The 17,960-nt window shown below is 41.5% G+C and overlaps 1 protein-coding gene across 3 annotated transcripts in view; it reads right to left on the bottom strand.

Annotated features, from left to right (window-relative positions):
- Positions 1–17,960, bottom strand: part of LOC135474711 (phosphoinositide 3-kinase adapter protein 1-like) — a 43,173-nt gene that overhangs the window by 20,005 nt on the left and 5,208 nt on the right. For all 3 annotated transcript variants that reach the window (XM_064754293.1, XM_064754277.1, XM_064754285.1), the window contains exon 2: positions 1,372–2,072. In XM_064754293.1, the coding sequence (XP_064610363.1) occupies positions 1,372–1,956 (585 nt within the window). In that variant the 5' untranslated portion in view covers positions 1,957–2,072. The remainder of the gene's footprint in view (positions 1–1,371; positions 2,073–17,960) is intronic.

Raw genomic sequence — 17,960 nt, 5'->3', positions numbered from 1 at the left:
AATGTGAATTTGAGCTAGGCAGTATCCACTTCAGAGACTCAGGAGTTAAAAGCAAAGACCTCTAAAAATCGAAGTAGGCATCACCTAATAGACCACTTAAAACTTTACATAAATACACCTTCATTTATTTTTTTTTATATTTTTCAATCGTTTGAATTCTAAGGTGGGCATTATGGACCATGCTATTAGCGTTTAGAAACTGAGACGTCACAGAAAGTTTTTCCACCTCTAATCACGACACTGAATGTTGGAATAACGCTTTTTACCCATGAATAAAAGATTACTGATAAAAGACTCCCAAAACTTCCTCCCTTCTGGTAAACATCAGGAAAAAAGTTAATGTGACGTCAGAGTTTTTACATACTATCAGTATGGCTCGTAAAGCTCATCATAGAATTTAAATATCTGAATGCTTTTCAACAATCTTCAAAAAAATCTATAAGAGAAAAATTGAAAGTATTTTTACGCACAGTTTTCAGTTGCCTATCTGATGAGCCTTACTTCATATTACAGCTTTCTTTTACTTTAACGAAGACAGGAAATGCACTGAAATTTCAGAGCGTGAAAGGCGTGTAATTTAAACAGTATTGATAAACCAAAGACGGTCCCGTCATCAAGCTCCTTCATCACATGCCCATATAAACTGAAATAAATCGTCCTTGATATAAAAGCAGAAAGTTGCCAATAATGTCTGACAATTGTTTCTTATAGTTGTATCTAACTCTGCTTTGTAATTAAGATGCTGCCAGCCCTAAGTTACAGGGCAATGTACAACCGGTTACAGAGCATCCTCACCAGATTTGTGTGGACATTCGCGTTAATAAAACATAAATCTTTCTCTTACTACGCAGTAGATATCTTCACGGTTACTAGTTAGATATGCATTACACACCTTTGTGTTAGCACGTGTGGCCATGTCTATGATACTGGGATTAGATGTGTATTGTACGCCTACCTGCCTTACCACGTGTGGTCACGATAAGGATACAAGAAGCTAAATGTGTAGTACATGACATTGCGGTGATTACTTCCATAAAATATCTCATGCTACTCGTAGAATGTGTATCCAATATAGTACAACATAACAAATAGTGCATACCACTCGTAGAATGTGTATCCAATACAATACAACACAACAAATAGTGCATACCACTCGTAGAATGTGTATCCAATACAGTACAACATAACACAATTTGAGCAAAGCAACCTTCTTAACAAAATAGTGTACCTGGTTAGGTAAAGTCTCGATGGTTAAATCTTAAAGTGGTCATACAAATGAGTTATTCTTTGTAAGTGAGGCGTATTTCATGGGCTGAATGATCTGTACATAGTATTTATTATACCACTGAACTTGGTTGATGGCAAACTTACCACATGCTTCTCAGGCAGCACTCGTTGTATCGGTATCTTGGAGCGGACGGGAATGGGTATATTCCCGGAAGTTGTCGGATCCGGATGGCATGGCTGAGTCTGTGATATGCGCCTCCGGGGTGCTGGCAAAGGCGGTTTGGGTTTGATTGGCATTGGACTTCTTTGCTCGCATTCATCTACTGTTTTTGCGATGCTTTTTATAAGTTTCTTCACGGCAAAGTCTGAATTTTCTACAGTTAATATTTTCCAGTCTGAATATCGTGTATACCTCGACAGTCGAGACGCCTCTACGGCACACAGTAATACCATCACATTGGATGTACTGTCACTGGGGTTTGGGAGCCACGCGGGCTCTGGGGGGTTAAAATGATGCAGGAATTCGGGGGTGACAAGTAGGACTTTCAAAAGCGCCTTCTGGTGGACGGTTCCTGTATCTTGTGCGTTTACGTCGAATGTAGCAACTTGCAGATCCAGCTGTTTTTGTCTCAAAATATTGGCCAGAAACTCTGCCCATTCAACACCATCACTGGAGAAAAACAGACAGACGTGTACCATGGTTGAGCTGGTGCGCTCTGTCCCTGCCATCGCGTCCTTTGACTCTCCTATATGGCGATTACGCTTTCACATCCAGTGACACGTGGATTAATGACGCTAGAGTACAGGACTGTTCTCTGGCTGCTCAACTGGTCTAATCAAACATCCTGAAAGGGAACAGAAATATAAACAACGAATACTATTTAATATTTATGTAAATTCAATGTCATTCAATTCTCAACATTCGCGGGTTGCATACCTGGCTTGACACAGACCTTCAGGTAAATGGGTTTGCTATGATTGGAAACCGATATATAGCGCAGTCTGAGCCAAGTTTCTGACTGTTTAGGCGTGAGACTATCGCCACACTATATTCTCATGGATCACACTTTCTTGGTACAGCTTGTGACATTTTAGCCTACTGATTGTTTACATGTTCTTGATACAGCTTGTGGCATTTTAGCTACTGATTGTTTACATGTTCTTGGTACAGCTTGTGACGTTTTTAGCCTATTGATTGTTTGCATGTTCTTGGTACAGCTTGTGACATTTTAGGCCACTGATTGTTTACATGTTCTTGGTACAGCTTGTGACGTTTTAGCCTACTGTTTGATTACACGTTTTGGGTAGATCTTTGAAATGACTATTAATTGATTACACGTTCCAAGATTAGTCTACTGATTGATTACACATTTTAAGATTAGATTACACGTTTTAGGTTTAGCCTACAGATAGATTACACGTTCTTGCTTTCAAACAAAGCTGGGGAATGATTGCTCGTTTATTACATGTTTTAGGCACAGCTTGGCAATGGTTTGTCTGCTGATCGATTACACATTCTAGGTAGAGTTAGGCAATGGTTACTAATTGATTACAGGTCTGGGCAGTTGTGACTGGTTGACTACGCGTTCTAGGCAGGGCTGGGGAATGATTACCGATTGATTACAGGTTCTAGTCAGACCTGTTGAAGGAGACTGAGTGAAATCAATACTCAAATCGTGCACCATGTTAGAACATAATACTTCGATAATAATACATGCATCTCCGATGCGTTTTGATTGCAACTGTTCATATATCCAACGCGTCGATATAATTCAATACGATGAATATATTGGCCCTATCCCCGAGATAAGTTAAAAGAAAGTAGTCGCAATCATCAAGCAGAGTATATATACTCATTGTAAAACTTAAGTTAGGGGTAATTTATATTATCACAGTTCAAAGTATCCCTTTAGTTGTAAAGTATGAGAGTGAGGGAACTGTTTTGGTCTTTGTACAAATGTAAGACCAGATGAGATATTCATTTAAGGTATGAATTCTTTCTAACACTCCATGTTGCAAGGCCACGTTACAAGTCCCCATAAACAAATGACCGAATATCTTCCAACGTATATACTTTCTGAGAAGACTCCTCTTTTCCCATTACAAGACAAAAGGGCTATTTTAACGTTCTAAACATTCACCGAAGCGTATCTACATACGTTTAGGTCCTGTGTAAGTCATAAAATTCGAAAAAAGATAATCTATTCAAGTTACACCGAAATATTTTCGCCTCTATTATACACTGCAGGGTGGGGATCACGCAGTACCACAAATGTGATATTGTAAACCAATAAATACAGTATTCAGCCTTATACTTTCACTTAATATTGCACTTAGCACAATAAGTTAGTAATAGACTACCGCGTGTGCTCTCAAGCAGGATTCACGTATTATTTTCAACATGTAACGTGCTAGCATATATCTTAAACAATTATGGATTCTATTTCACGGTAACACCTGCTTAATATAAGCAGATCTATACGTTAACGCAAAAGCATATTTCATATGAAAAAAGATAAGAAAAACTAGTATACGAATTCTTTCTTAAATTACTCGCTTTTCACTAACTCCCTATACTACACCTTGCCCACATAAGCAGGATACGGACTTTGAAGTTAAATATGACTGAAAAGATCACATTATAAAGTTTATCATTTCCATTAACCAAAACACAGCATTTCACAGCATGCAGAAATACCAGCGTAAAAGTTTCAGAACAAATGGACAGTGCATATTTGGTGGTTTATTACTGTGCCATTATCACTCCTATGACAATGAAACGTTTAGGGGTGCTTCGACCCAGTGTTATACTTCTGATCGGGCAGTTGACAGAATTGTCCGGGGAATCTGAATGTGAACTTTCTCTCTGGGGCCGATTCCCCGCCTTACCGTACCAGCTGTTTTGAAAAATACATACCCCTCCTATCATCCTTTCAGAAATGTATGAGTCCACATACATTTTTATTACATCTCAAAACCTTTTCATGAAAGTCACTGGGACTGATGTTTTTGCGGCAGCATTCATGCTTTACCTTTTCATTACTTGTTTAACCGTGGGATGAACAGCCTTTACTAAATTTGTTCATTCATTTATTATATAGCGATAGTTGACAAGACATACATCGCCTGTTTCATCTGGGCAGACCTGAATTCATTCACTATTGTATATGGTTTTTAAAATAGACAGTCCATCCTTTATAGACACGCCGTCAATGGGCTTAAATAATGTCCAAAGTGACTTTTAAAACATATAATTGTATATGAATTTTTTTCACATATTCTGTGTCACCACGATATTTTGCTTGGTATCTTCGTTTTACACCACAAATATATAAATGTATTATATTTCGTAATATCATCTCCTTCTATAAAAGGTGTTTGCTGTAAAGGAGAATAGGTTTACGAAATGATTAGCGCTCACAACTTTTGTAGTATGAAGAGTAAATCCTGGGAATACTTGATATGTAAACTGTAGGACCTGAAATATCTATTAAACATTCACAATGACACTGTGGTTTCAATGGTACAACGGCAACGTTACAGTGCGATTCACACAGTAATGTCAAAACGCCACGACAGCAACGTCAGAGTACGATTCACACAGTAATGTCAAGACGTCACGACAACAACGTTACAGTACGATTCACACAGTGATGTCCAAACGTCACGACAGCAACATTACAGTATGATTCACACGGTGATGTCCAAACGCCACGACAGCAACGTCACAGTATGATTCACACGGTGATGTCCAAACGCCACGACAGCAACGTCACAGTATGATTCACACGGTGATGTCCAAACGCCACGACAGCAACGTCACAGTATGATTCACACGGTGATGTCCAAACGCCACGACAACAACGTTACAGTATGATTCATACGCTGTGATGTCAACTGTTAGGAGAACAACCGTGTGATTTGAAACTTCATAACGGTAACTTTACTGTTAGGGCACGTAACACTAGTTGATTTTAAACGCTACAAGAATAACTTTACAAAATGCTTCACATCGTGTGATATTCAAACGTAACATAATAATTGTTAAAAGCGTCAAGAGAGCTATGTTACAGAATGCCTTACACACTTACTTTTAACTGTTGTCATAACAACTTTACAGACGGCTTCACTAGATGCCCCACGCTCGTGAAAATTCGTACAGATGAATGGTGTTTGTTGTAATAACAATTTTACAGACTGCTTCACCTGGACGCCCCACTCTCGTGGAAATCGTACAGATGAATGGTGTTTGTTGTAATAACAATTTTACAGACTGCTTCATCTGGATGTCCCATTCTCGTGGAAATCGTACAGATGAATGGTGTTTGTTGTAATAACAATTTTACAGACTGCTTCACTGGGTGTCCCATTCTCGTGGAAATCGTACAGATGAATGGTGTTTGTTGCAGTAGCAGTCTAGTTCATTGCCGACAGAAAGCCCCTGGCAAATGCAGCCCTTTCTATATGAGCAGTTGTATCATTCGGATGTAATGCATGTAAGTATATACTTGCCATACACTAACTACACTGTTGAATAGAAGAACTGGCATTTGTAGTAGAATCATTGCTTCCCACCTTATCAGACAAGATCATTTGTCATTCAGTGAGATCATTGACCAACTAAGTATCGCCTAGTATGGTATACAGCACAAACCATACGCAACTTACCTTATGCAAGTGCCTACGTCCACCTCCATGCATGGCAAATCCACTTTCAGTCTAAAATAACACACCCTATAATCTACATCTACCTGTTTAAAAATGTGTATGTTCAGTTTCCTCACTATGCATTTCGGCAGTAGCGAGACAGTTAAGTCGTCTTGCGCAAACTACAAGCTAAAGACGATAAAGTGTCAGGAGACACGAACTGATAATGGTTTGTAATGATTAGTCCAGCTACTAGCTTTATCAAACATATATCTGATATTACATGAACCCATATCAATTGATAGTTCATATGTAAGCCTATTTCCTGTCATTCTGAGTATATTTCTTTACTGAATGAGCTTTACAACGTTTGCATGATTTCATATCTTTGGTTTTATTTCTAGTCCAACACCTCGATGCAATGTTTACAATCCATTACAAGAATTTAGGCCTAAACAGCCATACAGTGTTTACACTTCAATACAAGGGTCTAGGCTTTAATAGCGACGCAGGGTTTACACTCCAGCACAAGAATCTAGGTCTACATCGCGATGTAGTGTTTACATTCTAGTACAGGGATCTACATGTATGCGTACACCGCGATGCATTGATTACACAACAGTACAGGGATGTAGGCCTGCACCGCCATGCAGTACACTCCAGTACAAGGATCTAGGCTAGCAACGTCATGCAGTACACTCCAGTACAGAGATCTGCATGTATGCCTACACAGTGATGTAGTGTTTACACTCCAGTATAGGGATCCAGGCCCGACCGTCATGCAGTACACCCCAGTACAGGGATCTACATGTATGTTTACATAGCGATGCAGTGTTTACACTCTAGTACAGGGATCTAGGCCTACACCGCCTTGCAGTAAACTGCAGTACAGGGATCAGTACAAGGATGCCTACATGGAGATGCAGTGTTTGCACACCAGTACAGGGATCTAGGCCTACACCGCCATGCAGTACTCTTCAGTACAAGGATCTACATGTATGCCAACACAGCGATGCAGTGTTTACACACCAGTATAGGGATCTAGGCCTACACCGCCATGCAGTATACTTCAGAACAAGGATGTTGGCCTACACAGGGATGCAGTGTTTACACTCCAGCACAAGGACCTAGTCTAACACCGCCATGCAGTACACTTCAGTACAAGGAAATTGGCCTACATTGCTGATACAGCGTTTGCATTTAATTAAAAAAATCTACACCTGCATAACAGAACATTGTATACTCTAACATACACAGACCTAGACTTACACAGAGGTTTATGACTGATTCACGTTCAGCAACAGATTTACGCTCTTGACTGATTCACCTTCAACAACAGATTTCCGGTCATGACTGACTCCCCTTAAGCATCAGATGTACGCTTATGACTGATTCATATTCAGCAACAGATTCCCGGTTATGACTGATTCACCTTCAGCAACAGATTCCCGGTTATGACTGATTCATATTCAGCAACAGATTCCCGGTTATGACTGATTCATATTCAGCAACAGATTCCCGGTTATGACCGATTCACCTTCGGCAGCAGATACCCGGTTTTGACTGGTTCATATTCAGCAACAGACTCCCGGTTATGACTGATTCATGTTCAGCGACAGATTCCCGGTTATGACTGATTCATATTCAGCAACAGATTCCCGGTTATGACTGATTCACCTTCAGCAACAGATTTCCGGTCATGACTGACTCCCCTTAAGCATCAGATGTACGCTTATGACTGATTCATATTCAGCAACAGATTCCCGGTTATGACTGATTCACCTTCAGCAACAGATTCCCGGTTATGACTGATTCATATTCAGCAACAGATTCCCGGTTATGACTGATTCATATTCAGCAACAGATTCCCGGTTATGACCGATTCACCTTCGGCAGCAGATACCCGGTTTTGACTGATTCACCTTCAGCAACAGACTCCCGGTTATGACTGATTCATATTCAGCAACAGATTCCCGGTTATGACTGATTCATATTCAGCAACAGATTCCCGGTTTTGACTGATTCACCTTCAGCAACAGATACCCGGTTATGACTGATTCACATTCAGCAACAGATACCCGGTTATGACTGATTCACATTCAGCAACAGATTCCCGGTTATGACTGATTCGCCTTCAGCAAAAGATTTACGCTCTTGACTGATTCACCTTCAGCAACAGATTCTCGGTTATGACTGATTCACCTTCAGCAACAGATTTCCCCTTATGACTGATTCATATTCAGTAACAGACTTCCGCTTATGACTGATTCGCATTTAGCAACAGATACCCGCTTATGACTGATTCACCTTCAGCAACAGATTCCCGGTTATGACTGATTCATCTTCAGCAACAGATTCCCGGTTATGACCGATTCGCCTTCAGCAACAGATTCCCGGTTATGACTGATTCACCTTCAGCAATAGATTCTCGGTTATGACTGATTCATATTCAGCGACAGATTCCCAGTTATGGCTGATTCACATTCAGCAACAGATTCCCGGTTATGACTGATTCACATTCAGCAACAGATTTCCGCTTATGACTGATTCATATTCAGCAACAGATACCCGGTTATGACTGATTCACATTCAGCAACAGATACCCGCTTATGACTGATTCACCTTCAGCAACAGATTCCCGGTTATGACTGATTCACATTCAGCAACAGATTCCCGGTTATGACTGATTCGCCTTCAGCAACAGATACCCGGTTATGACTGATTCACCTTCAGCAACAGATTCCCGGTTATGACTGATTCATATTCAACAAAAGATTCCCGGTTATGACTGATTCACCTTCAGCAACAGATTCCCGGTTATGACTGATTCACATTCAGCAACAAATTCCCGGTTATGACTGATTCATATTCAGCAACAGATTCTCGGTTATGACTGATTTATATTCAGCAACAGGTTCCCGGTTATGACCGATTCAACTTCAGCAACAGATACCCGGTTATGACTGATTCACCTTCAGCAACAGGTTCCCGGTTATGACCGATTCACGTTCAGCAACAGATTCCCGGTTATGACTGATTCACCTTCAGCAACAGATTCCCGGTTATGACTGATTCATATTCAGCAACAGATTCCCGGTTATGACTGATTCACATTCAGCAACAGATTCCCGGTTATGACTGATTCATATTCAGCAACAGATTTACGGTTATGACTGATTTATATTCAGCAACAGGTTCCCGGTTATGACTGATTCACCTTCAGCAACAAATACCCGGTTATGACTGATTCACATTCAGCAACAGAAACCCGCTTATGACTGATTCACGTTCAGCAACAGATTCCCGGTTATGACTGATTCACATTCAGCAACAGATTCCCGGTTATGACTGATTCGCCTTCAGCAACAGATTCCCGCTCATGACTGATTCATATTCAACAACAGATTCCCGGTTATGACTGATTCATATTCAACAACAGATTCCCGGTTATGGCTGATTCACATTCAGCAACAGATACCCGGTTATGACTGATTCATATTCAGCAACAGATTCCCGGTTATGACTGATTCACATTCAGTAACAGGTTCCCGGTTATGACCGATTCAACTTCAGCAACAGATACCCGGTTATGACTGATTCACCTTCAGCAACAGGTTCCCGGTTATGACCGATTCAACTTCAGCAACAGATACCCGGTTATGACTGACTCACCTTCAGCAACAGGTTCCCGGTTATGACCGATTCACGTTCAGCAACAGATTCCCGGTTATGACTGATTCACCTTCAGCAACAGATTCCCGGTTATGACTGATTCATATTCAGCAACAGATTCCCGGTTATGACTGATTCATATTCAGCAACAGATTCCCGGTTATGACTGATTCATATTCAGCAACAGATTTACGGTTATGACTGATTTATATTCAGCAACAGGTTCCCGGTTATGACTGATTCACCTTCAGCAACAGATACCCGGTTATGACTGATTCACATTCAGCAACAGGTTCCCGGTTATGACCGATTCACATTCAGCAACAAATTCCCGGTTATGACTGATTCACATTCAGCAACAGGTTCCCGGTTATGACTGATTCACACTCAGCAACAGGTTCCCGGTTATGACTGATTCACATTCAGCAACAGATTCCCGGTTATGACTGATTCACCTTCAGCAACAGGTTCCCGGTTATGGCTGATTCATATTCAGCAACAGGTTCCCGGTTATGACTGATTCACCTTCAGCAACAGATTCCCGGTTATGACTGATTCACCTTCAGCAACAGATTCCCGGTTATGACTGATTCATATTCAGCAACAGGTTCCCGGTTATGACTGATTCATATTCAGCAACAGATTCCCGGTTATGACTGATTCACCTTCAGCAACAGATTCACATTCAGCAACAGATTTCAGGTTATGACTGATTCACCTTTAGCAACAGGTTCCCGGTTATGACTGATTCATATTCATCAACAGATTCCCGGTTATGACTGATTCATATTCAGCAACAGGTTCCCGGTTATGACTGATTCATATTCAGCAACAGATTCCCGGTTATGACTGATTCACATTCAGCAACAGATTCCCGGTTATGACTGATTCACCTTCAGCAACAGATACCCGGTTATGACTGATTCATATTCAGCAACAGATTCCCGGTTATGACTGATTCACATTCAGCAACAAATTCCCGGTTATGACTGATTCATATTCAGCAACAGATTTACGGTTATGACTGATTTATATTCAGCAACAGGTTCCCGGTTATGACTGATTCAACTTCAGCAACAGATTCCCGGTTATGACTGATTCATCTTCAGCAACAGATTCCCAGTTATGACTGATTCATATTCAGCAACAGATTCCCGGTTATGACTGATTCACCTTCAGCAACAGATTCACATTCAGCAACAGATTCCCGGTTATGACTGATTCACATTCAGCAACAGATTCCCGGTTATGACTGATTCACCTTCAGCAACAGGTTCCCGGTTATGACTAATTCATATTCAGCAACAGGTTCCCGGTTATGACTGATTCACCTTCAGCAACAGATTCCCGGTTATGACTGATTCACCTTCAGCAACAGATTCCCGGTTATGACTGATTCACATTCAGCAACAGATTCCCGGTTATGACTGATTTACCTTCAGCAACAGGTTCCCGGTTATGACTGATTCATATTCAGCAACAGATTCCCGGTTATGACTGATTCACATTCAGCAACAGATTCACATTCAGCAACAGATTCCCGGTTATGACTGATTCATATTCAGCAACAGATTCACCTTCAGCAACAGATTCCCGGTTATGACTGATTCATATTCAGCAACAGGTTCCCGGTTATGACTGATTCATATTCAGCAACAGATTCCCGGTTATGACTGATTCACATTCAGCAACAGATTCCCGGTTATGACTGATTCACCTTCAGCAACAGATTCCCGGTTATGACTGATTCACCTTCAGCAACAGATTCCCGGTTATGACTGATTCACCTTCAGCAACAGATACCCGGTTATGACTGATTCATATTCAGCAACAGATTCCCGGTTATGACTGATTCACCTTCAGCAACAGATTCCCGGTTATGACTGATTCACCTTCAGCAACAGATTCCCGGTTATGACTGATTCATATTCAGCAACAGATTCCCGGTTATGACTGATTAACATTCAGCAACAAATTCACATTCAGCAACAGATTCCAGGTTATGACTGATTCACCTTTAGCAACAGGTTCCCGGTTATGATTGATTCACATTCATCAACAGATTCCCGGTTATGACTGATTCATATTCAGCAACAGGTTCCCGGTTATGACTGATTCATATTCAGCAACAGATTCCCGGTTATGACTGATTCATATTCAGCAACAGATTCCCGGTTATGACTGATTCATCTTCAGCAAGAGATTCCCGGTTATGACTGATTCATATTCAGCAACAGATTCCCGGTTATGACTGATTCAACTTCAGCAACAGATACCCGGTTATGACTGATTCACCTTCAGCAACATGTTCCCGGTTATGACTGATTCACATTCAGCAACAGATACCCGGTTATGACTGATTCACATTCAGCAACAGATTCCCGGTTATGACTGATTCATATTCAGCAACAGGTTCCCGGTTATGACTGATTCATATTCAGCAACAGATTCCCGGTTATGACTGATTCACATTCAGCAACAGATTCCCGGTTATGACTGATTCACCTTCAGCAACAGATTCCCGGTTATAACTGATTCACCTTCAGCAACAGATTCCCGGTTATGACTGATTCACCTTCAGCAACAGATACCCGGTTATGACTGATTCATATTCAGCAACAGATTCCCGGTTATGACTGATTCACCTTCAGCAACAGATTCCCGGTTATGACTGATTCACCTTCAGCAACAGATTCCCGGTTATGACTGATTCATATTCAGCAACAGATTCCCGGTTATGACTGATTAACATTCAGCAACAAATTCACATTCAGCAACAGATTCCCGGTTATGACTGATTCACCTTTAGCAACAGGTTCCCGGTTATGATTGATTCACATTCATCAACAGATTCCCGGTTATGACTGATTCATATTCAGCAACAGGTTCCCGGTTATGACTGATTCATATTCAGCAACAGATTCCCGGTTATGACTGATTCATATTCAGCAACAGATTCCCGGTTATGACTGATTCATCTTCAGCAAGAGATTCCCGGTTATGACTGATTCATATTCAGCAACAGATTCCCGGTTATGACTGATTCAACTTCAGCAACAGATACCCGGTTATGACTGATTCACCTTCAGCAACATGTTCCCGGTTATGACTGATTCACATTCAGCAACAGATACCCGGTTATGACTGATTCACATTCAGCAACAGATTCCCGGTTATGACTGATTCGCCTTCAGCAAAAGATTTACGCTCTTGACTGATTCACCTTCAGCAACAGATTCTCGGTTATGACTGATTCACCTTCAGCAACAGATTTCCCCTTATGACTGATTCATATTCAGTAACAGACTTCCGCTTATGACTGATTCGCATTTAGCAACAGATACCCGCTTATGACTGATTCACCTTCAGCAACAGATTCCCGGTTATGACTGATTCATCTTCAGCAACAGATTCCCGGTTATGACCGATTCGCCTTCAGCAACAGATTCCCGGTTATGACTGATTCACCTTCAGCAATAGATTCTCGGTTATGACTGATTCATATTCAGCGACAGATTCCCAGTTATGGCTGATTCACATTCAGCAACAGATTCCCGGTTATGACTGATTCACATTCAGCAACAGATTTCCGCTTATGACTGATTCATATTCAGCAACAGATACCCGGTTATGACTGATTCACATTCAGCAACAGATACCCGCTTATGACTGATTCACCTTCAGCAACAGATTCCCGGTTATGACTGATTCACATTCAGCAACAGATTCCCGGTTATGACTGATTCGCCTTCAGCAACAGATACCCGGTTATGACTGATTCACCTTCAGCAACAGATTCCCGGTTATGACTGATTCATATTCAACAAAAGATTTTCGGTTATGACTGATTCACCTTCAGCAACAGATTCCCGGTTATGACTGATTCACATTCAGCAACAAATTCCCGGTTATGACTGATTCATATTCAGCAACAGATTCTCGGTTATGACTGATTTATATTCAGCAACAGGTTCCCGAATATGACCGATTCAACTTCAGCAACAGATACCCGGTTATGACTGATTCACCTTCAGCAACAGGTTCCCGGTTATGACCGATTCACGTTCAGCAACAGATTCCCGGTTATGACTGATTCACCTTCAGCAACAGATTCCCGGTTATGACTGATTCATATTCAGCAACAGATTCCCGGTTATGACTGATTCACATTCAGCAACAGATTCCCGGTTATGACTGATTCATATTCAGCAACAGATTTACGGTTATGACTGATTTATATTCAGCAACAGGTTCCCGGTTATGACTGATTCACCTTCAGCAACAAATACCCGGTTATGACTGATTCACATTCAGCAACAGAAACCCGCTTATGACTGATTCACGTTCAGCAACAGATTCCCGGTTATGACTGATTCACATTCAGCAACAGATTCCCGGTTATGACTGATTCGCCTTCAGCAACAGATTCCCGTTCATGACTGATTCATATTCAACAACAGATTCCCGGTTATGACTGATTCATATTCAACAACAGATTCCCGGTTATGGCTGATTCACATTCAGCAACAGATACCCAGTTATGACTGATTCACCTTCAGCAACAGATTCCCGGTTATGACTGATTCACATTCAGTAACAGGTTCCCGGTTATGACCGATTCAACTTCAGCAACAGATACCCGGTTATGACTGATTCACCTTCAGCAACAGGTTCCCGGTTATGACCGATTCAACTTCAGCAACAGATACCCGGTTATGACTGACTCACCTTCAGCAACAGGTTCCCGGTTATGACCGATTCACGTTCAGCAACAGATTCCCGGTTATGACTGATTCACCTTCAGCAACAGATTCCCGGTTATGACTGATTCATATTCAGCAACAGATTCCCGGTTATGACTGATTCATATTCAGCAACAGATTCCCGGTTATGACTGATTCATATTCAGCAACAGATTTACGGTTATGACTGATTTATATTCAGCAACAGGTTCCCGGTTATGACTGATTCACCTTCAGCAACAGATACCCGGTTATGACTGATTCACATTCAGCAACAGGTTCCCGGTTATGACCGATTCACATTCAGCAACAAATTCCCGGTTATGACTGATTCACATTCAGCAACAGGTTCCCGGTTATGACTGATTCACACTCAGCAACAGGTTCCCGGTTATGACTGATTCACATTCAGCAACAGATTCCCGGTTATGACTGATTCACCTTCAGCAACAGGTTCCCGGTTATGACTGATTCATATTCAGCAACAGGTTCCCGGTTATGACTGATTCACCTTCAGCAACAGATTCCCGGTTATGACTGATTCACCTTCAGCAACAGATTCCCGGTTATGACTGATTCATATTCAGCAACAGGTTCCCGGTTATGACTGATTCATATTCAGCAACAGATTCCCGGTTATGACTGATTCACCTTCAGCAACAGATTCACATTCAGCAACAGATTTCCGGTTATGACTGATTCACCTTTAGCAACAGGTTCCCGGTTATGACTGATTCATATTCATCAACAGATTCCCGGTTATGACTGATTCATATTCAGCAACAGGTTCCCGGTTATGACTGATTCATATTCAGCAACAGATTCCCGGTTATGACTGATTCACATTCAGCAACAGATTCCCGGTTATGACTGATTCACCTTCAGCAACAGATACCCGGTTATGACTGATTCATATTCAGCAACAGATTCCCGGTTATGACTGATTCACATTCAGCAACAAATTCCCGGTTATGACTGATTCATATTCAGCAACAGATTTACGGTTATGACTGATTTATATTCAGCAACAGGTTCCCGGTTATGACTGATTCAACTTCAGCAACAGATTCCCGGTTATGACTGATTCATCTTCAGCAACAGATTCCCAGTTATGACTGATTCATATTCAGCAACAGATTCCCGGTTATGACTGATTCACCTTCAGCAACAGATTCACATTCAGCAACAGATTCCCGGTTATGACTGATTCACATTCAGCAACAGATTCCCGGTTATGACTGATTCACCTTCAGCAACAGGTTCCCGGTTATGACTAATTCATATTCAGCAACAGGTTCCCGGTTATGACTGATTCACCTTCAGCAACAGATTCCCGGTTATGACTGATTCACCTTCAGCAACAGATTCCCGGTTATGACTGATTCACATTCAGCAACAGATTCCCGGTTATGACTGATTTACCTTCAGCAACAGGTTCCCGGTTATGACTGATTCATATTCAGCAACAGATTCCCGGTTATGACTGATTCACATTCAGCAACAGATTCACATTCAGCAACAGATTCCCGGTTATGACTGATTCATATTCAGCAACAGATTCACCTTCAGCAACAGATTCCCGGTTATGACTGATTCATATTCAGCAACAGGTTCCCGGTTATGACTGATTCATATTCAGCAACAGATTCCCGGTTATGACTGATTCACATTCAGCAACAGATTCCCGGTTATGACTGATTCACCTTCAGCAACAGATTCCCGGTTATGACTGATTCACCTTCAGCAACAGATTCCCGGTTATGACTGATTCACCTTCAGCAACAGATACCCGGTTATGACTGATTCATATTCAGCAACAGATTCCCGGTTATGACTGATTCACCTTCAGCAACAGATTCCCGGTTATGACTGATTCACCTTCAGCAACAGATTCCCGGTTATGACTGATTCATATTCAGCAACAGATTCCCGGTTATGACTGATTAACATTCAGCAACAAATTCACATTCAGCAACAGATTCCCGGTTATGACTGATTCACCTTTAGCAACAGGTTCCCGGTTATGATTGATTCACATTCATCAACAGATTCCCGGTTATGACTGATTCATATTCAGCAACAGGTTCCCGGTTATGACTGATTCATATTCAGCAACAGATTCCCTGTTATGACTGATTCATATTCAGCAACAGATTCCCGGTTATGACTGATTCATCTTCAGCAAGAGATTCCCGGTTATGACTGATTCATATTCAGCAACAGATTCCCGGTTATGACTGATTCAACTTCAGCAACAGATACCCGGTTATGACTGATTCACCTTCAGCAACATGTTCCCGGTTATGACTGATTCACATTCAGCAACAGATTCCCGGTTATGACTGATTCATATTCAGCAACAGATTCCCGGTTATGACTGATTCATCTTCAGCAACAGATTCCCGGTTATGACTGATTCATATTCAGCAACAGATTCCCGGTTATGACTGATTCACCTTCAGCAAAAGATTCACATTCAGCAACAGATTCCCGGTTATGACTGATTCACCTTTAGCAACAGGTTCCCGGTTATGACTGATTCACATTCATCAACAGATTCCCGGTTATGACTGATTCATATTCAGCAACAGGTTCCCGGTTATGACTGATTCATATTCAGCAACAGATTCCCGGTTATGACTGATTCACATTCAGCAACAGATTCCCGGTTATGACTGATTCACCTTCAGCAACAGATTCCCGGTTATGACTGATTCATATTCAGCAACAGATTCCCGGTTATGACTGATTCACATTCAGCAACAAATTTCCGGTTATGACTGATTCATATTCAGCAACAGATTTACGGTTATGACTGATTCATATTCAGCAACAGGTTCCCGGTTATGACTGATTCAACTTCAGCAACAGATTCTCGGTTATGACTGATTCATATTCAGCAGCAGATTCCCGGTTATGACTGATTCATATTCAGCAACAGATTTACGGTTATGACTGATTCACCTTCAGCAACAGATTCCCGGTTATGACTGATCCATATTCAGCAACAGGTTCCCGGTTATGACTGATTCACCTTTAGCAACAGATTCCCGGTTATGACTGATTCACATTCAGCAACAGATACCCGGTTATGACTGATTCACATTCAGCAACAGATACCCGGTTATGACTGATTCACCTTCAGCAACAGATACCCGGTTATGACTGATTCATATTTAGCGACAGATTCCCGGTTATGACTGATTCACCTTCAGCAACAGATACCCGGTTATGACTGATTCACATTCAGCAACAGATTCCCGGTTATGACTGATTCACCTTCAGCAACAGATACCCGGTTATGACTGATTCATATTTAGCGACAGATTCTCGGTTATGACTGATTCACCTTCAGCAACAGATACCCGGTTATGACTGATTCACATTCAGCAACAGATTCCCGGTTATGACTGATTCATATTCAGCGACACATTCCCGGTTATGACTGATTCACATTCAGCAACAGATTCCCGGTTATGACTGATTCACCTTCAGCAACAGATTCCCGGTTATGACTGATCCATATTTAGCAACAGGTTCCCGGTTATGACTGATTCACCTTTAGCAACAGATTCCCGGTTATGACTGATTCACCGTCAGCAACAGATACCCGGTTATGACTGATTCACATTCAGCAACAGATTCCCGGTTATGACCGATTCACCTTCAGCA

This window comes from Liolophura sinensis, chromosome 1 (genome assembly GCF_032854445.1).
Source record: "Liolophura sinensis isolate JHLJ2023 chromosome 1, CUHK_Ljap_v2, whole genome shotgun sequence".
In the NCBI taxonomy this organism is placed as follows: domain Eukaryota; kingdom Metazoa; phylum Mollusca; class Polyplacophora; order Chitonida; family Chitonidae; genus Liolophura; species Liolophura sinensis.
The sequence above is the reverse complement of the archived record's forward strand: the minus strand, read 5'-3'. Positions and strand labels throughout refer to the sequence as shown.